The sequence below is a fragment of the Sminthopsis crassicaudata genome, chromosome 4 (assembly GCF_048593235.1).
Source record: "Sminthopsis crassicaudata isolate SCR6 chromosome 4, ASM4859323v1, whole genome shotgun sequence".
Classification (NCBI taxonomy): Eukaryota; Metazoa; Chordata; class Mammalia; order Dasyuromorphia; family Dasyuridae; genus Sminthopsis; species Sminthopsis crassicaudata.
The window spans coordinates 478,174,147-478,201,342 of NC_133620.1; the positions used below are offsets into that span (position 1 = coordinate 478,174,147).

General features: G+C 43.0%; 1 protein-coding gene across 1 annotated transcript; it reads right to left on the reverse strand.

Annotated features, from left to right (window-relative positions):
- Positions 1 to 14,096: 14,096 nt before the first annotated feature.
- Positions 14,097 to 22,965, reverse strand: LOC141540470 (uncharacterized). The gene is made up of 5 exons (XM_074264568.1): positions 22,890 to 22,965; positions 21,298 to 21,374; positions 20,231 to 20,357; positions 19,096 to 19,191; positions 14,097 to 18,046 (listed from the first exon to the last, which is right to left on the reverse strand). The coding sequence occupies exons 2-5, from the start codon at positions 21,331 to 21,333 to the stop codon at positions 15,663 to 15,665; spliced, it is 2,643 nt and encodes an 880-aa protein (XP_074120669.1). The 5' UTR covers positions 21,334 to 21,374; positions 22,890 to 22,965; the 3' UTR covers positions 14,097 to 15,662.
- Positions 22,966 to 27,196: the final 4,231 nt, after the last annotated feature.

The following is a 27,196-nucleotide window of genomic DNA, read 5'->3' on the forward strand; positions in this document are numbered from 1 at the left end:
ATTTTTTCCTAGTTTTCAACTGGATAAGTTGATGAGATTTTGATTTCCATTTTTTGTCATTTTCTTTTCTTTGGCCATCTTAACACTCTGATAGGTGGGAGATGATACCGCGGCTGTTGTAACTGACACTTCTTTAACCAATAGTGACTTAGAGCGTTTTTTCATGTTGCTATGGAGAGCTTTGGTTTCTCTCTCTGAGAACTCCCTGCTTTCATCCTTTGACCATTTACCATTGACGTACCTACCAAGTTTGACTCATTTGTCTGTTTGAGAAAGGAGGCCTTTGTCAGAAACACGGGCCGTGTTTCCCAGATTTCTGCTTCCTTTCCGATTGCATTGGCTTTGTTTGTGCAGACTCTCTTTAATGTGATGAAAATTAGCCCTTTTACGTCTCATAATGTTCTCTTATCTCCTGTTTGGTCATACTGTTTTCCAGGTTTTGTCAAATAGAGAGTTCTTATTCCAGAAGCTGCAGTCCTTGTGTTTATCAAATAATAAATTTCTATAGCATTTCGATCTTTGCTACTGGAGCTTATTTAGCAAAGGTGGAGACTGCGCTTTGGCAGCTGTATACAGAACTGATTAGTCAACAAGCTTTTAAAAGCACCTTCTATGTGCCAGGTACTGAGCTAAGTGCTGGATACAAAAAGAGGCAAGAGACACTACCAACTTTCAAGGACTCCCAGATTAATAGGGGTGTGAATAACTAATAACAAAGTGTATACAGAATTAATTGCCTAGGGAAGCCATCCACCCCCCTCCCATCATCCATTGAATAGACAAAAACAAAACACCCCAATCCCCCAAATCCACAAACTTCAAAACCCAATATAAATATGCAGTTTTTAAAAAAATTCTTGCATTGCCTTTATCCTCTGCCAAAAAAAATGCTTTGACTAAAAAACATCAAACCTGCAAAAAAAAAAAAAAAAAAAAAAAAAAAAGTGATAATCGTGTTTCTTTGTTGCCTGTGCTTATACCTTCCATTTGTTTTTCTCATCTTATTGCTATGGCAAGTATTTCCAGTACAATATTGAACAGCATTGGTGATAATGGACATCCTTGCTTCACCCTTGATCTTACAGAAAAGACTTCTAGTTTATCCCTAAATGCTTGTCTTGGTTTTAGGGAAATACTTTTTTTTTTTTTTTTTTTTTTTTTTAAGGCTGGGGTTAAGTGACTCACCCAGGGTCACACAGCTAGGAAGTGTTAAGTGTCTGAGGCCAGATTTGAACTCGGGTCCTCCTGAATTCAGGGCTGGTGCTCTATCCACTGCGCCCCCTAGCTGCCCCCAATACTTAACTTTTTAAAGAAAAATTTCATTGGAGATAGAATCGAGATGGTGGTGTAGAGGCAGTTTCTTATCTGAGCTCTTTGAAATTCCCCTCTAAACAACTTTGAAATAATGCCTCAGAATGAATTGTGGAATGACAGAGCTAAACAAAATGAGAAAGTGAAATGATTTTCCAACCCAAGACAATACAGAAATATCAAGAAAATCTGTTTCATTGGGGTGAGAGTAGAGTGCAGTCCAGGGCAGTCCTCCATATCCACAAGACAGTAGCAGTTCTTGGAGGTGCCTGAATGGTGTGGATCACACAGTAAGAAGGCTGGACAAATGGTCAGAAGGAGATTATAGAGGGTCCTTTGCTGTCATAGGATTCAGGATTCTGTTCTATTGCCTGTACATAGAAATAGGTGGGAGTCCTGGTCATAGTCCCAGGGTGAGGAGTACTAACATAGTAGAAAATGAGGTTAGAGTGTGTATGTGGATCCTGGTCGCAGTTCCAGAGTAGAAAAGAATGCTTGTGCTTGCTCTCAGACTAGAGCATAGACCAAAAGAGTAGTATACACACTTCTTAAATCATACTGCTTTGGAAGAAATGAAAACCTATAGATTAGCTCTGAAAATACCTCCACAACCCCCAAATTTGGGGCAGTGTTCCCTTTACCCTGGGAGCAGAAACAAACTTCAACATAAAGTAAAAAATCAAGAAATAGCCTGGAAAAGTTAGCAAACAACAACAACAACAGGTGACAGGGTGACTATGGTGACAGGGAAGAGCAAAACACAAATTCAGAAGAAGAAAATAATGTCAAACAGCTGCATGCAAAGCCTCAAAGAAAAACATAATCTCAATATGCACACATTTCCCCACTCCCCACTCAATTTCTGGAAGAACTAAAACATTTTTTAAAAGTCAAATAAGAGAAAAAACTGAGAAAAGAAAATTATGAAGAGTCAACAAATTGGTAAAGGAGGTACAAAAATCCACTGAAGAGAAGAATGCCTTAAAAAACAGACCTGGCCAAATGGAAAAAGATGTACAAAAATTCACTGAGGAAAACAACTTCTTAAAAAGTACAATAAGCCAAATAGAAAACAAGGTATAAAAGCTTAGTGAAGAAAGTAATACCTTAAAAATTAAAATTGGGCAAATGGAAGCTAATAACTCCATAAGACATCAAGAAACAATCAAACAAAATCAAAATAATAGAAAAATAGAAGAAAATGTGAAATATTTAATTGGAAAAACAACTGACCTGAAAAACAGGTCAAGAAAAGATAACTTAAGAATTACTGGACTATCTGAAAGCTATGACAAAAAAAAAAAAAAAAAAAAAAAAAGAGCCTGGGCATCATCTTTTATATAAAGGTACAAGATGCCTAGGTACCTATGTGTTTTATGAGACTGGCATTAAAATTTAATTTAATTCTAAATAACATAAGGATAAAGCCTGGGTAATCACCAAGATTCCTGATCTTTCCCCTACTAATTACTTTGTAATTACTTTGTAATTAATTACCTTGCATTTATTTTGTACTTATCATGAGATGTTTATGTATATATTTAGACATAAGATAGATTGGCATAATAGATAGAGGACTAGGCTTGGAGTCAGGACTACTTGAATTCAAATCTAGTCTCAGACACTTAGTAGCCGTGATCTTGAACAAGTCACAATCAGTTTGTCTCAGTTTCGTCAGCTGTAAAATGGGGATAACGATAGCGCTTCTCAGGATTGTGGCAAAGCTCAGATAAGATCATTGCAAACACAATACCTGATACAATCTTGGTGCTACATAAAGGTATATTTACCTTGTTTCTCTCAACATATTGTCAAGTTCTTGAAGGCAAAGTTCACTTCAGCTATTACCTTTGTATCCTCAGCACAGAGAATGCCTAGGAAAATGACCTTGTTGTTCCAGTATAATTCTGGCCTGTTAAGTTCACCATATATATGTTAATAACTGCATCTGTTTCTATGGAAAAAACAAAACAAAACATAACTCTTTGATATTTTGATTGGTGTTACATTATGTGAATCAATTTTATAAGAATGATTCCTTTTATTTTGCTAACCTGAAAAAATCTACAAAAGTTGAATAACTTCTAGTTATTTAATTGCTTTATTTCTTATTTCTATTGCATAGTTTTCTTTATACAAGTCCAAGAGTCCTAGGTAAGTCAATTTATAAGGAAGAGGTTAAGTATCCTTTCAGGTAGAAGGTCTTCCCACATTGCAATCAGAGCTTCTCTCTAGGATGAATTCTCTGATGGCTGGTTGAAAGTCTTCATTCATTACATTCATAATGCTTTTCTCCATTTTGGATTTTCTGGTACAGGAAGGACTTCAAAAATAAATAAGATTTCTTCTCAATGTGAATCTTTTGATTGGAAGGGATGAATTGTGGTGGGAAGTTTTCTCATCTTTACTACATTTAGAAGGTGTCTGTGCTTTGTGAATTTGCTGTTAATTTCATTTAATTCTCTGGTTTTGAAGGAAGCCTTCTCAGACTGATTATATTTATGAGTTTTCTCTCCAATGACCTATTTTTTTGATGGGAACTGATGGTTGCGCTTAAGATGGCTTTCTCAAATTCATTTAGTCTCCCTAGGTTTCTTTCCAAAATAAATTCTATGATATGCAAAAAAAATCTGATTTAGATGTAGAAAGTATCTCCCCAGAGCAAATTTTATGACCTTTCCTTGGTTCTGAAGATTGAGTGAAGCTCTCCTGCCTCTCTTTTTTTTGTGTATTGGATTTGGGAAGATCCTTTCCTAGAGATACTATTATCTCTTACAAAAAGACTTGCTTCCAAACTGATGCTTTGGACACATTTATCACCTGCACAACCCATCATTTTACTGGGAGTTTCCTTTTGGGTGATGTTTATTTGCTGAGGATTTTTATCCTCCATGCTCTGCTGCCTTTCTAGTCTGGCATCCCAGTCTCAGCTTGCTCTCAAACTGGAAACTCAGAGACCATCCTTTGTGAGTCCACAGAAATGTCCACTTTTCAGGCCTTTTCTCCCAAACTGAAAAAAAAAGAAAATGGAAATGTCCCTGGTAAGCCACTTGCTGGATATACCTTGTTGGTACAGTCCCTTTGTGTGGGATGTAGAAGACTCTTACCCAAAAAATGACTACTCAGAGATCACTCAATAGAAAGCAGAAAGGTTGTTTATTAAAACCTGCAGAGTATGTGTTGGCCCATCTTGAGATAAGAAAGAGAAAGCTCCTGGTAGGAGGGCTAAGGAAGTAGTAAAGATACACAGCTTTTATATAAGAGATTACATCACAAAAGAGCATTGAGAAGGGGAAAGGTGTGGAGACCAAGTTGGCACCCTGGCTATCTTAGAATCATCAGTAGCCAGGATAAGCAAAAGTCCTTGGTCTTTATTCTTGATCATTAGGGGTAGAAGTGAAGGGAATGGACACAGGAATCTCCATACCTTCTTTCTCTTCCTCTACCACCAAAAGTAACTCTGGCTTGTCTTATTCCATCCTCTAATCCCCCCTACATTCTCTGTATACACCAACAGATGGAGCCAGCACAGAATAGTGGGAAGGGCCATTTTCCAAGCATGTGCTAATAGAGTATTGTCCAATAGATAATTAGCTTTAAGTGCTCTGTTGTTCAACCCCCAGTGCATCAACTCAAGAGTTTCAGCCCTTTACAGAGGGGAGGGGGCATCTTATTGGTTGTTGCTATCCGAAGAGATTGGAATGGAAGGTTTCTGTTTCCCTGAAATCACCTGATTTCTAGGAAACAGAAAATCAGGCTTTCAAGCTTCAGATAATTAAACAGACAGTGGTCAAGCTAAGAGACTAAATATCAATAAATGTCAAATACTGATAAATGTCATCAGCTCAGGTTAGGTAAATATGTTTATAGCTGGCCAAGGCTCAAGTAAATATGAACCTGTACATATTATACAGGTCATAGGGGAAACACAGAAATAATGAAAATAAAATACAGAAGAAGAATTCACATGGAGCCTGCCACTACCTTGTGAGGGAGGAAGGAGAGTGATCATGGAAGCTCAAAACAATGTTAGGAATTTGCTAAAGGCCAATCGACTAAGTAGTACCTGAAACATAACAGGAACTCAACTGTCATTTCTACCCCCATGGTCCACACAGTGGAGGGTATGTACAGCACTTGAAAATATTTCAGTAGAAGCTGAATGGTCATCAGTGGGAGGTGCTTAGAGAAGATTTTTGCATTAAGTGAAATGTTGATCAGAAGATCTCTCAGTTTCATTACAAATTTCACATTCTGATCTGAAATCCTACTTTTAGGATAATGGAAATAACAATGTGTCTGCATCTGTGCATTAGGACAAAATTTCTTAAACTGTGGGTCTTGGCCCCCTATAGGTTCATGTAAGGGAATGTGGGGTGGCCAAAAATTGGTAACAGTAAGATATCAAATACTCTGCCAAGATTTAATTCTTTATGTAAAAATAAACAAGCACACCCACCTCATCAATATGTAAATCATGTATAGCAAAGAATTGTTTTCAAATAAACATATGATTTGTTAGCAAATTTTTTATTTGTACGCCATCATATGTGTGTCTCCTCGGAGTGGTGTAAAAATTTCTCAGGTGAAGTGGCTATCCCAAAGCTGCATAGAGATGCAGAGCAAGGAAAACTCTGGAGAGAACACTTTCTGTAGAAGCCAGATTGTGGAGGATTTAGAAAAGAGGAAGAGAAGTGGAAATAGTTTTCCCATGTTGGATGAGAAGGGGAGGAGAGATACAGGCCGACAGCTGGGGGAAACAGCCAGATCCTGATGTTTTTCTAATGATGGAGGAATAGCAGATAAGGATTGACTGAAGACTGGAGAAGAAGCAAGGGGAGGTGAAGGGTAAAGTAATCTGTTGGAAAAGACAGGAGAGGATGGAATCGAGGATACCTGTGGAAAGGTTGGCCTTGGTGAGGAAGTGAGTGAAATAAAGGAGGAGACCATGGTGGAGAATGTCAGAGAGATGTGCAGATAGGAAGACGAGATCTTGTGGTGAATGGCCTTGACCTAAGAGGTCCATTGCTGAGAACACAAAGGGAAGTCTGAGGAAATAATTAGGGAGAAGAGAGGAGAGAGGAGAAGGGGGGAAGTAGAAGAAAGAGAGAGAAAGAAGGAGAGAGTAAAATAGAAGAGAGAAAAAGAGAAGAGTGGGGAAGGAGGAAAGAAGAGAAAGAAAAGGGAAAGAGGGAGGGAAAAGAGGGTAAGATGGGGAATGAAAAGAGATTCATTCTGGAAATTAAGAGGGATTGAGAAGATATATTAAAAAGTAGTAATCATCAAGAGTAACTGCATTGGTGGGGAGGAAATTATAATTCTATAGAATATGCCAAATCACACAAGTACAGTAAGGTAGCATTTAATAAACCCAAGACAACAAACTCCTTGGAGAAATGTTCTTATTCAACAAGAAGTGCTGGGAAAATGAGAAAACATTTTGGCCAAGAATAGATTTTGATCAACATTATATATTTTAAAGGGATTAAACAATCAAGGAATAAAGGATCTTGTGGATTTCTTTTAAAAATTTAAGGCAAAGGTCCTATCTTCCATAACTAAGAGGCAGGAAATTCATAAGTACATTTAGATGACATTTCATAACAGACAAGCAGACAATTTTGAATATAACATGTTTAAATTGAAAATCTCTTACATGAATGAAATGCAGATAAAATTAGAGAAATTATCTATTGGAAAAAAAAAAAAAAGAATTCAGAGAATAATTCTCCACCAGTGAAGCAGTAAAACCCTTCCCAGAAGAAAAAAAAATGTTCATGAACTTTAAGAAGAGAAAGAGAATGACAACATCAGGCTCCCACCCCTCGGATTCCAGGTTCCTGGGAAGTACTGGGCAGGGCCTGTAGTGAGGAAGATTGATACTTTCTGGCTGTGTGGCTTGGCCAAATAGCTTACCCACTGCTTGTCCCAGTGTTCTCATCTAGGACAGGACCCAATTCCCAGGGTGCTCAGCATGACATCTGGCACCTGGGAAGCACTCTTTAGATAATTATTATCTTCATCGTCAATCAGGATGAGCAGTCCTGCAGGAGGACCATCCCACTACTAGCTTATCCAGGTGCTGCTGGGAAAAGTCAGAGTTCCTCTGGCCCAGGAAACTCATTTCTGGATTCATCCCCTGGGAGATCAGTGACTGAAAGGAGAGGGAAGAGGAGCCAAAGCAGTGATGGCAGAATTATCTGCAGGGGCAAAGGCTGCTGAACAACTTCTAATTTAGGCAGTTCATGCAACATGCCTATGATATAAGGAACAACAAATAGGATGGAAGCCAGCAAGCATGGAAGAAAAAGCAGAAGTGACAGAAAAATACACAGAAAGACAATCCCATGAAGACCAAGTGCAAAGTCAAAGGCTTGATTCAAACGAAGGCCAAGACCACCCTCTGGTGACCAAGGTTCACATACTTGCTCTCAGGGGAGGAGACTCTGTTGCTAAAGGTTCCCCTTTCTGGGGGTTAATCACTGCTCCCTGGGACTCTTCCCTCTGGTCTCTGAGATGCTTCCTCTCCTTCTCACTGGGACAAGCTATGGAAGGTTCCAAACAAGTTCAGCTTTCCCCCCACCCCCTCGAAAAGCTGAAAATGAGCACCAGGTGAAAAAGATTCAAGGAAAATCCAGGAATCCAGTCCAAAACAACACAAGGACACCTATGGAGGTTCTAATTTGAAATGAGTCAAGGGACCAAAAACCAAAGTATATTGGGCATGTGGGGACCCAAGAGTTGGGAGACTCAGTACAGTAAGGGACTATATAAAGAGAAAGAGGGCTGAAGGCAGCTCCTACGTCTAGTCAGCAGATCATCATTTCCCACTGTCATCAAAGAGGTTTCCCCCTCTAGGGGATCTTATTGGACTTGGATATTGTCAAAGATGGGACAGAGGTTAAACTCTGAACCCAGCCCTCTGTGTCAAGGCCAACGCTGAGAGGAGACAAGGACCAAGTAGCCACCCACAACTCTAGTGGGAAGCAGCCTTGGTAATCCACTCAAGAGTAGGAGGGGCCAGAACCTCTCAGGTTAGGAAGAAAAGTGGGGAAAATGAGGAAACCAATGAGAACTTCTTATGCAATAAAGAAAAAACAAACAAACAAGCAAACAAACAAACTATGGTGTAAGAAAAAGAAAAAAAAAAAGCCAAAATCAGAACTTCCTAGTACTCATACCACAAAACAACCAAACACAAAAAAATAAATCTAGATCCAACTAATCAAACACAAATAGCATAGCTTGGACCAAGGACTACTAGAGTAAGAGTGAAAAACAGAATGGAGCAAAACCAGAATGAAACAAGCAACACTATAACAAAGACCAAAGGTCAAAGGCTTCTACCTGCAAAAATTGACTTTGAAGAATTGGAAATTGGGGGATGCCCATTAATTGGGGAATGGCTGAACAAATGGTGGTATGTGATTGTGATGGAATATTATTGTGTTGTAAGAAATGATGAGCAGGATGCTCTCAGAAAAACCTGGAAAGATTTCCCTGAGCTCAAAGTAACAGTGCTAGATACAATGTAATAATAATAATGGTATAAGATGATCTGCTGTGAAGGACTTGGCTCTAATCAGAGATACAATGATCCAAGACAATTCTGAAAGATTCAGAATGAAAAATGCTGTCCATATCCAGAGAAAGAATTGATGGTGTCTGAATGCAAACTAGTTAACTTTTGTGTGTGTGTGTGTGTGTGTGTGTGTGTGTGTGTGTGTGTGTGTGTGTTTTCCTTTGAAGGCTTTTTTGGGGGGTGTCTATGTTTTCTTTCACTGACTATTAGAAAAATGTTTTTCATGACATATATATTGAATGGTTTGCATTCTCATTGAGGAAGCAAGGGAAAGAATCTGGAACTCAGAGTTTTAAAAGCAAATGGTAAAAAATATTTTTATAAGTAAGAAAAAATAAAATAATAAAAAAGTGAAAAACTGAATGCGAAAACAGCAAGGAGGGAGGATTTTAAAATCAACTTGATATTTGACAATTTACTTGTATATTAACTTTCTCTTATTTAAAAAATTATTTTTGCTTTAGGAGTTTTTTGTTTTGTTTTGTTTTGTTTTGTTTTTGGTCCTTAAGGCCTTTTTAAAAAGACAGTTATTAAGTCTATTTCTTAAGTATTTTGCATTTTTGGAAATAATTACTCATTTAGCTTGTAATAAATTTTGTTGGCCAAGATAGTGTCTAATAATTTCTATGACTCACTTTTCAACTGTTAATTCTCTTTAATATTTGAAGCTGGCAATTTGATTTGCATTCATTTTTTTTTTCAGATTTTTTTGCCTGTTTTTTCCTTTTTTCAGAAACCGACTTTATTATTACAATTTTTTTATTCAATTTTATTTTGATTTTCAAAATATCTGTTTTAAAGTTTAGTTGGATTCAAGGAGAAATTTTACCATTCTCAGACAAACTGACTCTCCTCCTATCTGGGCAGGTGTCTTTTTTTTTTTTTATTATATATATATATATATATATATATATTTTATAATATTATCCCTTGTATTCATTTTTCCAAATTACCCCCCCTCCCTCTATTCCCTCCCCCCGACGACAGGCAATCCCATACATTTTACATGTGTTACAATATAGTCTAGGTACAATACATGTGTGTGAATATCATTTTCTTGTTGCACAATAAACATTAGAATCCGAAGGTACATGCAACCTGGGCAGACAGATATTAGTGCTAACAATTTTCCTCCCAGTGTTTCTTCTCTGGGTGTAGCTACCTCTGTCCATCATTGATCAACTGGAAGTGAGTTGGATCTTCTTTATGTTGAAGATTTCCACTTCCATCAGAATACATCCTCATACAGTATTGTTGTTAAAGTGTACAGTGATCTTCTGGTTCTGCTCATTTCACTCAGCATCAGTTGATGTAAGTCTCTCCAGGCCTCTCTGTATTCCTCCTGCTGGTCATTTCTTACAGAGCAATAATATTCCATAACCTTCATATACCACAATTTACCCAACCATTCTCCAACTGATGGACATCCATTCATCTTCCAGTTTCTAGCTACAACAAAAAGAGCTGCCACAAACATTTTGGCACATATATGTCTCTTTCCGCTCTTTAGTATTTCTTTGGGATATAATCCCAATAGTAGCGCTGCTGGGTCAAAGGGTATGCACAGTTTGATAACTTTTTGGGCATAATTCCAGATTGCTCTCCAGAATGGCTGGATTCTTTCACAACTCCACCAGCAATGTATTAGTGTCCCAATTTCCCCACATCCCCTCCAACATTTGTCATTATTTGTTCCTGTCATCTTAGCCAATCTGACAGGTGTATAGTGGTATCTCAGAGTGGTCTTAATTTGCATTTCTCTGATCAGTAGTGATTTGGAACACTCTTTCATGTGAGTGGATATAGTTTCAATTTCTTCCTCTGAGAATTGTCTGTTCATATCCTTTGACCATTTATCAATTGGAGAATGGTTCGGTTTCTTATAAATTATGGTCAGTTCTCTATATATTTTGGAAATGAGACCTTTGTCAGAACCTTTGTTTTTAAAAATATTTTCCCAATTTGTTACTTCCCTTCTAATCTTGTTTGCATTAGTATTATTTGTACAGAAACTTTTTAGTTTGATGTAATCAAAATCTTCTATTTTGTGATCAATAATGATCTCTAGTTCTCCTCTGGTCATAAATTCCTTCCTCCTCCACAAGTCTGAGAGGTAGATTATCCTCTGTTCTTCTAATCTATTTATTATCTCCCTCTTTATGCCTAAATCATGGACCCATTTTGATCTTATCTTGGTATATGGTGTTAAGTGTGGATCCATATCTAATTTCTGCCATACTAATTTCCAGTTTTCCCAACAGTTTTTTCCGAATAATGAATTTTTATCCCTAATGTTGGAATCTTTGGGTTTGTCAAAGATTAGATTGCTATAGATGTACCCTTTTTTGTCCTTTGTATCTAATCTGTTCCACTGATCTTACCGGTCTATTTCTTAGCCAATACCAAATGGTTTTGGTGACTGCTGCTATATAATATAGCTTTAGATCAGGTACACTTAGACCACCTTCCTCTGAGTTTTTTTTCATTAGTTCCCTTGCAATTCTTGACCTTTTATTCTTCCATATGAATTTTGTTGTTATTTTTTCTAGGTCATTAAAATAGTTTCTTGGGAGTCTGATTGGTATAGCACTAAATAAATAGATTAGTTTGGGGAGTATTGTCATCTTTATTATATTCGCTCGGCCTATCCAAGAGCACTGAATGTCTTTCCAATTATTTAAATCTGATTTTATTTTTGTGGCAAGTGTTTTGTAATTTTTCTCATATAATTCCTGACTTTTCTTTGGTAGATGGATTCCCAAATATTTTATACTCTCAACATTTGTTTGGAATGGAATTTCTCTTTGTATCTCTTGCTGTTGCATTTTGTTAGTGATATATAAAAATGCTGAGGATTTATGTGGATTTATTTTGTATCCTGCCACTTTGCTGAAATTTTGAATTATTTCTAGTAGCTTTTTAGCAGAGTCTTTGGGGTTCTCTACTGGGCAGGTGTCTTATCGCTTCTACAGATCTGTTCCCATACACCTCTATCATCTCTGTTCCTATGCTTCCCAGCCTTCCACTGGTCAATAAGCATACTGAAGGGGGTGGGGGGGAGGGGGGAAGGGAGGGTTGTGCCAGATCAGAATGATATGAATTAATGCAAAGAGTACAGATCAGGCCAGAATGTCTGGGAAAGTATAGCTTGGAATATAGCAAACTATGCACAGAATAGGCAGGTGTGATTACCTGGGAGGTCACAGTTCCCAGAATAGTCCTGGTTGGTTAAGATGCCCTGGAGGCTGGATCCCAGAAGTCCTTGTGGAGCACTCTCCCCATTCTGGGGGTGGCACTAATTCATCATGGAGATGGTTTTGGGGAGGTAAGAACAACAACAGTACAGGACTGACTTTTGCATCCACTTTCTTTCCAAAACAGCAGTAGGAGAGGGTCAATTTGCCAACTGGAGGCAGACTGAGGACCATGGGAAATTGCTGGGTGCTCTAGTTGATTCAGAATCCCATTGCACTGAAGTAGTTTCCTTGTTCTTAACTGAGGGAATCACATGGTCCTGAGCCCAGAGCCTGGCAGATGGTGTTCTCCTCCCCCAGATTAACAATGGGCCTCTTCCCCAATGTCTACTGGTTTAGTTTGGCAGAGGGAATATGCTCTAGGCCAGGCCTGACTCAGGCTGGTTTGATACTTAAGATTTGAGATTGGAATAATAGAAGACACTTACAGTCTAACAGTTAACAAAACACTTCTTGCAAAAAACATCACAACTTAAAAATAAATTTACTTAACCATAGCAAGGAAAGACTCTTCTTCAAAGGTTCCATGTTGATTCTGCCAGCTGTAGCCTTCCTGACTTGGAATTGGCCATAGTGTCAGGCCAAGTTGTGAGAAGCCCTGAGGGAGGAGCTACTACCCTTTCCGGAGCTATTTGCCTCTGGCCACCACCTTGTGACAATAATGGGCCAGGTTGTAGTCCCTGGAGTTAAATAGTCTGTACTGGGCAGACCTTAAGATATTGGTCCTGCCACAGCACATGTCTCCAATGGGTGCTGCTCTGGCTACAAACAAGTGTATATAGTTGGAGGTGCCAACTTCTGTTGTTGTTGTTGATGATGCTTATATGCATTGATCCTGATCCCTGATCCTGTTCAGTCCTATTCAAGTTCCAGACCAATGGCTGCAATATAAGTACTGGAGATCTAAACCAAGCTGATCCTTGAGTTCCCCTTACACAGCAGCTCAGCCCACTCAACTAGGATGTCCTATAGCTTAAGAGTTGGTGTCCAAAGTGTAGTTGTACCTATCTCTCTCATGATGGGACCAAGTATTCCTTAGAAACCAGATCCTTGAAGGAGGGGCCAACTGAGGTAGTGGAGGAGGGAGGTGTTCTGGTTGAGAGTGGAGGCCAGTCATTAAAGTTACTTATGAATGCTACTAGCACCAGAGGGATTAGAGGGAGTATCATCTTCCATTTAATAAGAGGCCTTCTGGGCCTTACCAGCTTGTTCCTATTCAGTTCACAATAAGCAACTCTTGATGAAAGGCATTAGTCTGACCCAGCATTACACATTCAGTAGCTAGGTCCCCCAAGTTCAACAACTGCTTTTTAAAAGTAGTATGGAGAAGTCATTTTGAAGACCTCAGAGTTCTGGAGCCTGATGATCATTTGGTCTGGCCATTCTTAGGTACCTGTCAGACTCCATTCAGCTTGGTCTTTATGGAGATCTCTGAAAACATAGGGGCCATAAGGGTTCAGTGGAAGAAGACTGTTGGATGACCTACTTTAATGCTTTCAGGATTATAGTCTGTTTAGGGTTCTAATAAATTAAAAAAAGGGAGACATAAGTACTTCCATAATGGGAACCATCAAAAAACTTAAGGCTTTCTAAAAATCTGAATTCAGTAAGTACTAGGGCTTCTTATCCCAACTTTGGAGAAACAAATGGGAATAACTCACTTTGGAGGGTATACATTAATAGGATTCCTTTTGTCTATGATATTCCCTTGATAACTTGGCTAGATTCTGGATTGTCTAAGAGTTGATTTCCCACATCTTTCTCTCATAGGGGCTATCATAAAAACTGCTACCAAGTCCCTGTCAAACCCAATAAACATTATCACCAATTTAGTGTTGTACATCAAAAACTTCACAAAGTGAGGCCCTGTTCCATTTTTTGAACATGGCAGTGTATGTAACAGGGAGTTCAAGTAGTCCTGAGGCAGATGATAAAAGGCATAACAACTCTTTCCCAGGCAAAAGGAAACTTTATTTACTCTCAGTTCTAGGAATAAGGAAAAAGACCTTAGTGAGGTCCATAAATGCTTCACAGTCACCTAGGTCAGAGATGGCTTTAACCACTGGCATGCTGATTTTGTTCTGTTCCTTTTACTTCACTATAACATTTCAGCTGCTACCTGCATTTCTTATTGGTCAAAGTGAGCATGAGGAAAGAGCATATATTGACATGCACTGGTCTCCTCTCTCTACAACCCTCTATTTTTTTTTTTTTTTTTCTCCTCTGAGGCTGGGGTTAAGTAACTTGTCCAGGGTCACACAGCTAGGAAGTGTTAAGTGTCTGAGAGCAGATTTGAACTTGGATCCTCCTGAATTCAAGGCTGGTGCCACCTAGCTGCCCCCTCTCTCTACATCCCTAGAAGGGAAATGGGACCCTATATCATCTGGTGTTAATTATTCAGAACAGCTTGGGCAATGCCAAGAGCAGTAAGTAGTAAATCTAGATATAATTCAGGACTGTTTATACAACCTACTGAGCTGAGAGTTTAAAAGAACAAAGACCTTATTCTAAGATGTAAAAATAAAGAGGCATTTATGTCAAATTGCCTCTTAGTAATCATTTTCATTTATGCTTTTTATAACCATCAGAATAACTTCCAAATATTCCATGGACATAAAATCCTTGTTTGTAACAAAGAAAACAAATAAATAAAACTCAACAATCAAAAAAACCATATCTGATATTATACACAACAGTTTATGTGCCTAGTCCCTCACCTCTCTAGTGAACAGAGGTCTATTTCCTCCTGTTTTCTCAGGGAACAAAGCAGGCCAATATAATTAGTCTTAAGCATTTTAGAAATGCTTTAATTTTAATTGCTGTAATCATTCTGCTTCATGTTCTTCTGGTTCTCCTTTTTTCTGAATTAGTTCATATAATCATTTCATGGCTCTTTGAATTTATCATATTTATCATTTCTTGCTGCACAATAATATTCCACCTCAAGCACACACCCAAAATTTGTGCAGCCATTTCACAATTGATACATACTTAATTTTTTGCTACCATTGCATCCATAAAGGTATTATAAATGTTGTTGCCTATGGGACCTCTGGACACAAGGGCATAGTGGATTGACTGTTGGGCCTGAAATTAGGGAGACCTGAGTTTAAATACAATACCTGTGTGATCCTGGGCAAGTCATATAACTGTTTGTCTCAGTTTACTCATCTGTAAAATGAGCTGGAAAAGGAGATGGCCAACCACTCCAGTATATTTGCCAAGAAAACTCCAAATGGAGCCATGAAGTGTCACTTATGATTAAAATGACTAAACAAGAACAAGGGATTACTATTCTTTCTAGTGATCTTGGCACATACCCAGTCAAAAGATTTGAACAGCTAAGTTTTTTTTGGTATTTTGAGGAATATTATATGAAACTTGTAAATTATTTTAAGAAATATATTTCATTATGCTAGAAAAAATTATGAATACTGAATTCCATCCAATTCTTGTTATTTAATTTACTTCTCAGAATTTTGTAGTTGTCCATATTTAGGTCTTACAATCTTAGCTTAATTTCCAAATATGGGATGACACTTGTTACTCTGATGTCGAGTAAGTGATCCTCTCAGGCTAAAGGCCTTTCCACATTCATTACACTCATAAGGTTTCTCTCCAGTATGAATCGTCTGATGTCTAGTAAGGTGTTCTCTCCGGCTGAAGGCCTTTCCACATTCATTACATTTATGAGGCTTCTCTCCAGTATGAATCCTATGATGCTGAGTAAGGTGTTCTTTTAGACGAAAAACTTTCCCACAGTCATTACATTCATAAGGTTTTTCTCCAGTGTGAATTCTCTGATGTCCCGTAAGATGTCCTCTCTGGCTGAAGAACTTCCCACATTCATTACATTTGTAAGGTGTCTCTCCAGTATGAATACTATGATGGAGAGTGAGCAGTTCTCTTGCATGGAAGGCCTTTCCACATTCATTACATTCATAAGGTTTCTCTCCAGTGTGAATCCTCTGATGTACAGTAAGGTGTCCTCTCTGGCTAAAAGCCTTCCCACATTCATGACATTTATGAGGTTTCTCTCCAGTATGAATACTCCAGTGGAGAGTGAGGAGTTCTTTTAAGTGAAAGGCCTTCCCACATTGATTGCATTCATAAGGTTTCTCTCCAGTGTGAATCCTCTGATGACGAGTAAGGTGTTCTCTTAGGCGGAAGGCCTTTCCACAGTCACTGCATTCATAAGGCTTTTCTCCAGTATGAATCCTCTGATGTCGACTGAGGTATTCTCTCAGGTGGAAGGACTTTCCACATTCATTACACTCATAAGGCTTCTCTCCAGTATGAATCCTCTGATGTCTGGTAAGCTCTGTGCTCATGTGAAAAGACTTTCCACATTTGTTACATTCATAAGGTTTTTCTCCACTATGAATTCTCTGATGTCGAGTAAGTTCTGTACTCAGATGGAAAGCTTTTCCACATTCATTGCATTCATATGGTTTCTCTCCAGTATGAATACTCTGATGTCGAGTGAATGATCCTCTCAGGCTGAAGACCTTCCCACATTCATTGCATTCATATGGTTTATCTCCAGTATGAACAGTTTGATGTCGAGTAAATGATTCTCTCAAGCTAAAGGCTTTACCACATTCATTACATTTGTAAGGTTTTTCTCCAGTATGAATAATCTGATGCCGAGTAAGAAGTCCTCTTCGTCTGAAAAACTTCCCACATTCATTACATTCATAAGGTTTCTCTCCAGTATGAATTCTCTGATGTCGAGTGAGATGTTCTTTCAGACGAAAGAGCTTCCCACAATCATTACATTCATAAGGTTTTTCTCCAGTGTGAATTCTCTGATGCAGATTAAGATGTCCTCTCTGGCTGAAGGCTTTTCCACACTCATCACATTTATGAGGTTTCTCTCCCTTATGAATATTCTGATGGAGAGTAAGGAGTTCCCTCAGGTGGAATGCCTTTCCACATTCATTGCATTCATAAGGTTTCTCTCCAGTATGGATCCTCTGGTGTCGAGTAAGGTGTTCCCTCAGGCGGAAAGCCTTTCCACAGTCATTACACTCAAAAGGTTTCTCTCCAGTATGAATTTTCTGGTGCTGAGTAAGCTGTCCTTTCCGATGGAAGGTCTTCCCACATTGATTACATTCATGAAGCTTCTCTCCACTATAAATTTGCTGGTGATGAGAAATCTGTGAACTCTGAAGGAAGGACTTCAAACAATGGTTAGGGTTTTTTTCAGTGTAAATCCTCTGATGGGAAGCAAGGGATGAACCATGGTTGAAAAGCTCCCCAAATTTACAATGTTCAGGTGTCTCTCCAGTGTGAATTCTCTGATGTTCAATTAGTTGTACATTTTGGATGGCAGCTTTCTCAAATTTAATATAATTAGGAGCATTCTCTTCAATTTCAATATTCTGATGGGAATTAATAAATGGGCTGAAATGAACAGCTTTCTCATATACATTAGGATAATTATGTTTCTCTGTAGGATAAAATCTATGATATGCAATAAAATCTGAGTGAGAAGTGAAGGACTCCTCACATTCATTATACCTAGATTCTATCTCTGTAGAGCAAGTTCTATGGCACTTTCTTGGTTCTGAAGACAGAAAGAAGTTCTTTCTGCCAGAATCACATCTGAGAAAATCCTTTCCTAAGAAAATTCTCTGTTGAGCAAAAACCTTTGCTTCCAAACTGATGCTTCGGTCATACTTATTCTCATTGTAAGTTTTCTTTTGAATGATATTTGCTTGTCTGGAAATGTTCTCCTCAACGCTCTGTTGCCTCTCTGGTTTTCCACCCCATGCCCAAGCTTCTTTCAGGCTGGATACAGAAAAATCTTCCCTTGTGAGTGTATTTTGAGAAAAATTCTCCCCAGATATGCCTACTTTGGGAGGTGACTTCTTGGTTTCAGGCCTACTGTCCCAATCTGGGGGAAAAAAAGAAGAAAGGAAATAAAGAAAATGGAAATATCCTTTATACCCATCTGCTACATTCTTCAATTCTATATTGGGTGTCTAAACAATGTATCTCTGTGTATATATGAGTGTGTTTATGTGTGTGTGTATGTCCGTATATCTGTGATACACATCTTTCCTAGGGATCCTTAAAATTTTTTGAAAGAAGGAGGAAAGACATTTCTTATAGTTTTTTTTTTTTTTTTTTTTTTTAAACAAAAACTAAGGGTTGGAGAAATGTTCTGAGTTTCCCATTGTCACAAGATTGAAACAGAATGGAGCAAAACTCAAAACTTGCCATTAGGTACTCTGGCTCCAACCCATTAGGGCAGGAAATGCGCTACTATTGGTAGCTGGTAGATGTATTTTTAGCCAAAAGGCCGAGAAGCGATGTAGATGTATTTTGCTGACTAATTCCAAAAGCTTAATAAATTGTATTCCTATGAAGTTTTGTACTTTTATTTATGTGAGTTCATTTTATTTCATAATGGCATGAATATGTGAGCTATCTGTTATGATTCCATCAAAGTCCATACACACACAAAAAAGAGAGAAATTAAAACAGGAGCAGGAGCTATTACATCACAGAAAGGTAAGGAAGAAACAGGACACATCCTGGTGCTGAGGAAGGAGCCCTGGGCTTGGGGTCAATGGCCATGCCTGAAGTTCAAATGCTAGTTTTCTTCTGATTACCAGGGTGATCTTAGTCAAGTCACCCCACTCCATGAACCTCTATTTCTCCACCTTTAACATGAGGGTTGAGAACCGGAGGCCCCAAAGCCAGACCTACATCTGGGATCCCAAGAGCCTTCTCTGACATTGGGACTTGTCACAAGACTGACTTGCTGAGGTGGCAGGGAATGACCCTCCTAGGGTTAACACACAGTGGGTGCTTTTCTCCCTAGGTCTGGGCAGTTCTGAGCAGAGGCTCCTGTACAAGGACTGGAAGGACTGTGCTGACTGACCACTGGGGACACTGTTGTCAAGGAGTCCCCTGCCTGGGGGTCAGGCACTCACTCACCTGGACGGCCGCTCCCCAGGACTCTCCTCTCTGGCGTCCAAGGAGCCTCCCCTTGCTCCAGCTGGTGGATCACCCGTGGCTTACACACGGCCAGTCCTGCTCAAAGGGTAAAGATGGACATAAAAGGTTCCACTCAAACTTAGCGACCCCAAGTCTCACCCCAGGTCACAGGAAACGAAAACCAGATGTAGCAGAGATTCAAGGAAACCTAAAGAGGAGACTTCTAACATCTCTGGGGATTTCCGAGGCCACAGCTGGACCCTGCGGCTGTTCTGGTCGGAGCTAAGTCAGGACATCTGCCCTCAGCCTGATGTTTCACTTTGGATCTACCCTGTGTAGACATGGCCAAGAAAGCCCCGGGGGCAGAGCCTGGCACGAAGCCTCAGTCCAGGGGCTGAAGCCATGAGGAACAGAAGAAAATGCATACAGACCCAAGGGGTAACCCAAGAGAACCAGAATACCTCCATACTAAAGCCCAGTGGAGCCACAAGGACTCTGCAGGTAGAGAAATGAAGCAGAAGCCAAAGGGCTGCTCTGGGCTGGCCTTAAACCATTTTTTCTCCTGCTCCTCCTGCTTGCTGGGGGATCTGGTGGGTGAGATCTGATCTGGGACAGGGTCAGCCCTTCCTTCCTTGATTTCCTCTTCTCCTGCAAGAGGGTCCCAGCCAGCCCCAGAGGACCCTCTGGGATCAGAACAAAGGCCTCTCTCTGGCCTAGCAATGGTAAAAAAATTATTATAAATTATAAATTAATGTGAAGGAAGGGGAGGCGTCTGGGTGAGCGTGTGATCGACACCCAGCCAGGATCCCTTTGTACACAAAGCGTCCCACACTGAGGACCCTCCCCCAGAAGTCCCTGGTGGCTTCTTAGCTGTAAGAAGCCAACAACAGGCTGTTTCTGAGACACAGACCTGAACCAGCAAGGCTTGCACGGAGTTAAAGGAAAGGAAGGGGACAGAAATCTGTGATACTTGTGCTCAAGCCCAAAAAGCAGAGATCACAGTCACAAAGGGACGATTCCCTGGGGCCAAAGGGGGTGCAGGTCAGTCAGTCCTCTCTCAGCCTCTCCAAGGAAGGACCCAAAGACCCCAGGGTGGGGAAGGGGAGGGCCCGGGTCCCAGGGGAAGCTGTCCCACCCAGGCAGAGCAGGTTCTGGTAGGTCTCCAGCATCACATCCCGGTACAGCTCCTTCTGAGAAGGGTCCAGGCAAGCCCACTGCTCCTGCGTGAAGACCACCGCCACATCCTGGAAGGTCACCGGCTCCTGAAACAGCAGACGCCTTTGTTTGTGCCCTTGCAGGGACCAGCCCTTGAATGGAGGGGGGGGCGAAGGGCCCGGAGAGTGGGCCAGGGCCACGTGGTTCTCAGCAAACTCAGAAAACATTTATATGTAACATCACACAGAAAAACCGCTTTGAAAGACCCACTCTGGGGGAAAGCTCCCTTCAGGGGGTGGCCAGCTTGGCCTTGGAAGGAAGCATGAACCCTGATGGCCGCCCCTCCTCCCGCCCAGAGCCCTTCAGGTCCCATGCCACACCCCTCACCTTTCCCCCCTGGCAGGAAAACACAAGGCACACACTTTGAGTCTTGGCTTGGAATGGGGAGAACCGGGAGGCCCGGGATGGCCCGGCCCATCCTGGGGAAGAGTTACTGTGGCCTCCCCACATGGCATGAGCCCTTCCTGGGCCCTTCCACTGGACACTTGCCAGCTGCTCCAGCCTTGCTGGGCCAGGGACTGATCCCCGCGCCCCCCCATCCTCCCAGCACATCCAACCAAGGCAGGAAGGAGGCTCCTCCAGGTCTTATTCTACACTGTGGGGCCAGTCAGGCTCTCAGGCTGTCCCTCCCCCAGCCCTCATTCTGGCCACCTGAGCAGCCCACCATCTCTCGGCATCCCACGGTCTGAGGGACCCCCAACCGGTGGGCGCCCCTCTCCCTGCCCCAGAACACGAGGGCGCCGGCAGAAGCAAAAAGCAGCCCAGGAAGCTGGCTCCTCTGGGAGGTTTCCTGCACATTGGATGCCCGGAGCAGCTGACAGACAGCTCCAGTTTCACACACATCCCTGCTCTTGCTGCTTGGGCTTTGGGGCGTCTGGTTCTGGATTCAAATTCCGGAATGGCAACTTGCAATGACCGTGGGCCAGCTGTCCCAGGTGCCTCAGTGCCCGGGGGGGGGCACTGCTGGAGGGGGGGCCTCCCACTCACCTGGGGAGACCTGGCTGTCAGGAGCATGGGGGCCATTCCAGTGCCCAGAGCTCACTCCTCCTGGCAAGGGCAGAGAGCTGGGGAGGAAACGGAGTCCGTGAGTGGGGCTGGCCCTGCCCTGCCTGCGAACCCCCCCACGCCCTCTCCCCGTCCTTCGGCCCGTCCGCCAGAGGTTGGGGATGCGCGGGTGAAGAGAGCAGTCCGGCCCCCGGAAGCTTATGTCCAGTCTAAGAGCACCTGGGCGCCCTCCCATCCACACGTGGAACAAGACCTCTCTGAGCCTCAGTTTGCTCACCCAGAAAATGGGTAAAACCAGTCCCACCCCCCCCAGGGCTATTTAAACCTCAGTGATTATTCAACCTAAGGACTCAACCCTTGCAAAGTGCTTTGTAAAACTTAAAGAGACACACAGAGAGACAGACAGAGAGAGACAGAGAGAGATAGAGAGACAGAGAGAGATAGAGAGAGAGAGAGAGAGAGACAGAGAGAGAGACAGAGAGAGAGACAGAGAGAGAGACAGAGAGATAGAGAGACAGAGAGAGAGACAGAGAGAGAGAGACAGAGACAGAGAGAGACAGAGAGATAGAGAGACAGAGAGACAGAGAGAGATAGAGGGACAGAGAGAGAGACAGAGAGATAGAGAGACAGAGAGAGAGACAGAGAGAGAGAGAGACAGAGAGAGAGAGAGACAGAGACAGAGAGAGAGAGAGACAGAGAGAGAGACAGAGACAGAGAGACAGAGAGAGAGACAGAGAGACAGAGAGAGAGAGAGACAGAGAGACAGAGAGAGACAGAGAGACAGAGAGAGACAGAGACAGAGAGAGACAGAGATAGAGAGACAGAGAGAGTCAGAGAGAGACAGAGAGACTGAGAAAGATAGACACAGAGAGACAGAGACAGAGACACAGATAGAGAGACAGAGAGAGAGACATAGAGAGACACAGAGATAGAGAGAGAGACAGAGAGAGACAGAGAGACACAGAGATAGAGAGAGAGACAGAGAGAGACAGACAGAGACAAAGAGAGATAGAGACAGAGAGAGACAGAAAGAAATAGAGAGACAGAGAGAGAGAGACAAAGAGAGAAAGAGAGAGAGAGAGAGACAGAGAGAGAAAGAGTCAGAGAAAGAGAGACAGAGAGAGAGAGATGAGAGAGACAGGGAGAGAGATGAGAGAGACAGAGAGAGACAGACAGAGGGGGGGGCGGGAAGGAGAGTTAGAAAAGGCAGAGGAGGGGAAGGAGGAAAACGGGGACGAACGGGAACAGGAGGGGGGAGAAGAGGAGGGAGAGGGGAGGAGGGAGGGCAGAGGAGAGGGAGGAAGAGAAAGGGGGGAGGAGAGTTAGGGGGAAAAGGGGGAGGAGGAAAATAGAGGGAGGAGGGGGAGAGGAGGAGGAAGAGGAGACAGAGAATGACAGAAGGGGATGGAGGAGGATGAGGAGGGAGAAGAGAAGGAGGGAAAGGGGGAGGGGGAAGAAGGGGAGGAGGCAGGTGAGGGAGAGGAGAAGCGGTAAGGGAGGGAGGAGGGATGGGAGGGAGGAGCGCAGCAAGCAGAGCCTTTGGGCGGGGGTAGGTGGCGCCGCCGGACACTGACCCGGAGCTCGCCTCGGACACCCGCGCTTCCCACCCGAGGAGGGATCGGGACAGTGGGAGGAAGCGGAAGTCGCTCGGAAGAATCCACCACTCAGGCGGGGTTCTCCCGGCATCTCCACAGCAACCGTTCTGTAATGGACGGCAGCCCAGCCCCCGCGCGCCGGGCCTTCTGGGAAATGTAGTGTCGAGACTGGGGCAGTGCGCATGCTCCCCCTCCGTAGTGGCTTCCGAGCGGGGACTCGGTGGTGCCCGGGGCAGGAGACGCCGGGCCCAGGCTCGGTTCGGCGTTTTCTTGTTCCTCCCGGGCCTTGCCGAGTGGAAAGTCCCTCGCGGGATGCGACAGTGGGCAGGACTGAGTGTGGGGTCATAGGTCGTGGGTTCGGTCCTGACTCGCCTGGGGCCTGGCAGCCCGAGGTGCCCAGGAAGGCGCCCCAGCAGTGCTCCTTACACCGAAATGCCCCCAGGAGCGACTCCCAGGGCCTTCACGTCACTGCGGCTCCGTGCCCTCCCCCACCCGTCAGGGGTCCGGATCTCACAGATCCTCTCCTTGGGGCGGGGATGGACCGCAGGCGGGAAGCTCCCCCTCCGAGCCACGTCCTGGGTAACGAGGAGAGGGAGGCGGGAAAGAGCGCTCTGACCCCTCCCCAGCTAATAAAGGACATGGAGGACAAAATCTTACACCCAGGGGAAGCCCCCGCTCTGACTTGGGGTAATCCGGTGCTGGCTCCCGAGGTCATGACTCTCCTACAAGACGTCGAGTCAAACAAAATCAAAAGAATGAAAAAATGGAAGAAAGGGGGACAGATCCCATTGGAGAAACAGTGACCCGGAAAATCGATCCAGCGAGGAGAATCTAAGGAATGTCGAGCTCCCCGAAAGCCAAGATTAGAGACAAACAAACACAGCCGGACCGCACAGCTCGAGAAATCATCGAGGAAAAGTGCCCTAATATCCGAGAACAAGAAGGCGACATTGTCATTAAGGAATGCCCATCACCTCTAAAAGGGCCCGCAATGAGAACTCCGAGGAGTATTGTAGCGGAGTTCCAGAACCATCAGGCCCCGGAGAAAAGACCGAGGCGGCCCCGAGAAAAGCCGTTCAAATACCAACGAGCCACATGAGGCTTGGCAGGAGCTTCTCCATCAAAGCCTGCGGCGGACTAGGCCCCGGCAGGGCTTAGCCGAGCCGTCCCCGGAGCCGTCCCCCGGAGCCGTCCCCCGGAGCCGTCCGCTCGTCCCAGTCGGAGCCGTCCCCCGGAGCCGTCCCCCGGAGCCGTCCGCTCGTCCCAGTCGGAGCCGTCCCCCGGAGCCGTCCCCCGGAGCCGTCCCCCGGAGCCGTCCGCTCGTCCCAGTCGGAGCCTGGGATGTGGCGTGTGCTGCAGCTGCCGGGGCTGAGAGCCCGCGGAGCTCTGGTAGATTTCAGGCCTTCGAGTCCCCAGCTAAGTACTGCAAGCTGGAAATACAGTAACACAATCCATTTCAGATGACATCACTTGTATTTCCAAATTATCGCATCAAAGTCATTGACCTTTTATAACTTTTGGTATTTAAAAACCACTTCAAAGGTATCAAACCCGCCACAGTTACATTCAGTTAGAGGAATAATATAGTACTTGGTACATGCCCGTGACTGTGTCAAAGACTACAATGACAAATCATTTTGATCTCACAACAACCACCGCCATTCTCTCCCTCTAAATAAGGAACTGGAGCTAATGCATTTCTACAACTGGCGCACAAAAGGGCGCAGCCTGGCTGGCTCCCCCACCTTGTATGCCATGCTGAGTGCTGCCGGGCCACCCCGAATTTTCCAGGCAGCGGTTGGTCAGGAGCCGCCTGGGAGAAACTGACTGGGCCTTGGGGTTCATGCTTGGGGCCTAGGGTGACTGATGCCGGCACCTTCCCATTTGTGAAAGCTTGTGGGGGTAGTGGTCTGGGAATTTGGCCATGGGGCCTGCCACCTCCACTTCCCCACCTCCCACCCTCAGGGCAGGGGCTGGAGTTGGGAGGCTGCTGGGGCAGGGTCTGTGGGGCCCAACTACAATGGCTGCCACCTCCTTTCTAGCAGGTGGGACAGAATTCAAGTTTCCCTAATATTCTCCAGCTTTTTCTCATCTGTTCTAAGAGGTTTAACGGAAGGACGCAGGCTGTAATGGTCTTATTGGCAATCCCCATAACTAAGATAGACCCATGATTCCAGGAGGAGGGGAGTGGGCATGCTGAGCGATCAAGGTTGTTGGAAGGGTCCCTCAATTTCTGAGGTGCTTTCCCTTTTTCAGCATCCATCTGAGCTTTTATTTAAACAGAACCATATATTTTTCTCCTAATGCTGAAGGGAACTAGAGGATAAAATAGCTAAGGAAGGGTTAATAAAATGTTATTATTTACAGGGTTCCCATCTACCTAAATTTCTGCGCTTGATACCAATCAACTTTCCTTAGACCAATGAGGCTACTAATCTTGTTTTTGGTGGTTGTTTTGTTTGTTTGTTTGTTTTTAATCATGGCTTTCAGGTAGTTCAATATTTCTTAGATTCTCCTTACTAGATCTATTTTCAGGGTCACTTGTTTCTCCAATGCGATATTTCCCATTTTCTTCCATTTTTTCATTCTTTTGATTTTGTTTGACTTGATGTCTTGTAGAAGAGTCATGATTTCAGGAGTCTGGCAAAGGATTACTCTAAAAAACCTTATTTTAAAACATCTTTTAAAAAATTTAATCCTTTTTTTCCTTAACACAAATTCTATGTAATAGTAACCCAAAGCTTACTTAAGATGTTTCAGAAGGGACTGAGTTCCTGGAATTACCCCACAGTCTCAGGAGTTCTCTCTCACAGTCTTGAAATGGACAAAAAGCTGCCCCCCTCACCTGCTAGGTCAAGGGGCCTCAGGCTTAGAAGGCAATTTAGGGACGTGCTATGTATAGACTGGGCCCCATCCCCCGGAGCACGAGACCCTGGATTTTCTGAGAAGTGTTGAAAGGCCAAACTTTCCAGGAGGGGTAAGCTTAACAAAGACAGGACAACATTGCATATGGTGTTGAAAGGGTCTGTTGTGTGTGCTAACTCATGTCCAGACCCTTCCCCTTTGTAAACGAGAAGTATAGGAGAAGCTGTGTCAGTGATTTTTGTGATTTTGTAACCCCAAGGCTGTGCCAGGATGTGGTAAACAGGCTTAAAAGTGTACCTCACTAAAGGTTCGGGGCTGATCTCTACTAGCCTGTCTAGTGGGGTCAGTTGCTGGCCAGCTAATAAATGATGCTTTTAAATTTAATAATCTGGTCAGAGCTGTCTATCTCGTTTCTGTCCATTTCATTGGAGGTCCCATCGAGATAAGCCTTTGGCTCAGTCTGGCAGCCAGTCCCTCTCCCTGGAGGGCAAAAGAGGTTATGGATCCTAGGGGGTGGCCACCGAGAGATGTTTCTTAGCCCCAGTTTCCAGAAACCTCTTTCTGCCGACCAGGCAATTGAGACCCCAATTTTTTAATTCAGTTCAAAATTGTCACAGAGCGTCTTGAAATCCAGTTCTGGTTAATAAGACCTTGAGGGGCCCCTGCAGCCGCCTGGTCTGGTGAGTACTCCTGAAACAAGTGGCTAAGTTGCATGCAACATCAAAGCCCTTGTTGACCTCCACAGGATGCTGTGTGATGGTCCGGTCTATCTAGTTCCCTGGTAATATGTATTCCGTGTTCTGTCTGTGTGTGATTAGTCTGTCTGTTCTGTTGGTTGCAATCTGTGTCCTGGGTGTTCTGTGTGATTTGTCTGTCTGTTCTGTTGGTTGTGGGTCTTGCCCTGTGTGTCCTGTATGATTGATTGTCTGTTGGTTGAAGAGCCCTGTTAAAGAAAAGGTGAAAAAAGAGCTCTGCATGTATCTCTGTATATGTTTGTTTGCATTTTGTTCTGTGTTAAAAATTAGCAAGCTTGTAAGAGATAAGAATTCAGCCTCTGTGTGGCAGACTTAGAAAAATATCAGGCTGAATTGTTTGAAATGGAAATTCATTCAGAGAAGTAATTCTTTCAAGAGTGGCTCAGGAAAGAAATTTGAAAAAAAAAAACTTTCTCTGTCTAACTGCAGTAATCTTGTGGGGAAAAGGGAGAAAAGGGAAAAAAGGGAGAGAAAAGAAAAAAAATATAAAAGAGCAGTGTGCTAACATTTAAAGAAAAGAAGTTTGCAAGGAATATCTAGGCATTCTCTGGGAAGGCAGAAAAATGCACTAAGTGGGCTTGGAAGTTTAGAGAAGCTCCCCTTGGATTCTGAAGGGAAGTGTTCAAGGTGAAACAAACTTCTCTCCGAGGGTGAGGGTCCTGGAAA

Bases quoted from the DNA above. Each gene is read 5' to 3' on its own strand.
- LOC141540470 (XM_074264568.1), bottom strand. From the start codon at position 21,333: ATGGCCCCCATGCTCCTGACAGCCAGGTCTCCCCAG. The intron at 20,358-21,297 runs GTGAGTGGGAGG...CTGCTGTTTCAG, and splicing joins TGACAGCCAGGTCTCCCCAG to GAGCCGGTGACCTTCCAGGA. The intron at 19,192-20,230 runs GTGGGACAGCTT...CCCTTTGAGCAG, and splicing joins CCAGAACCTGCTCTGCCTGG to GACTGGCCGTGTGTAAGCCA.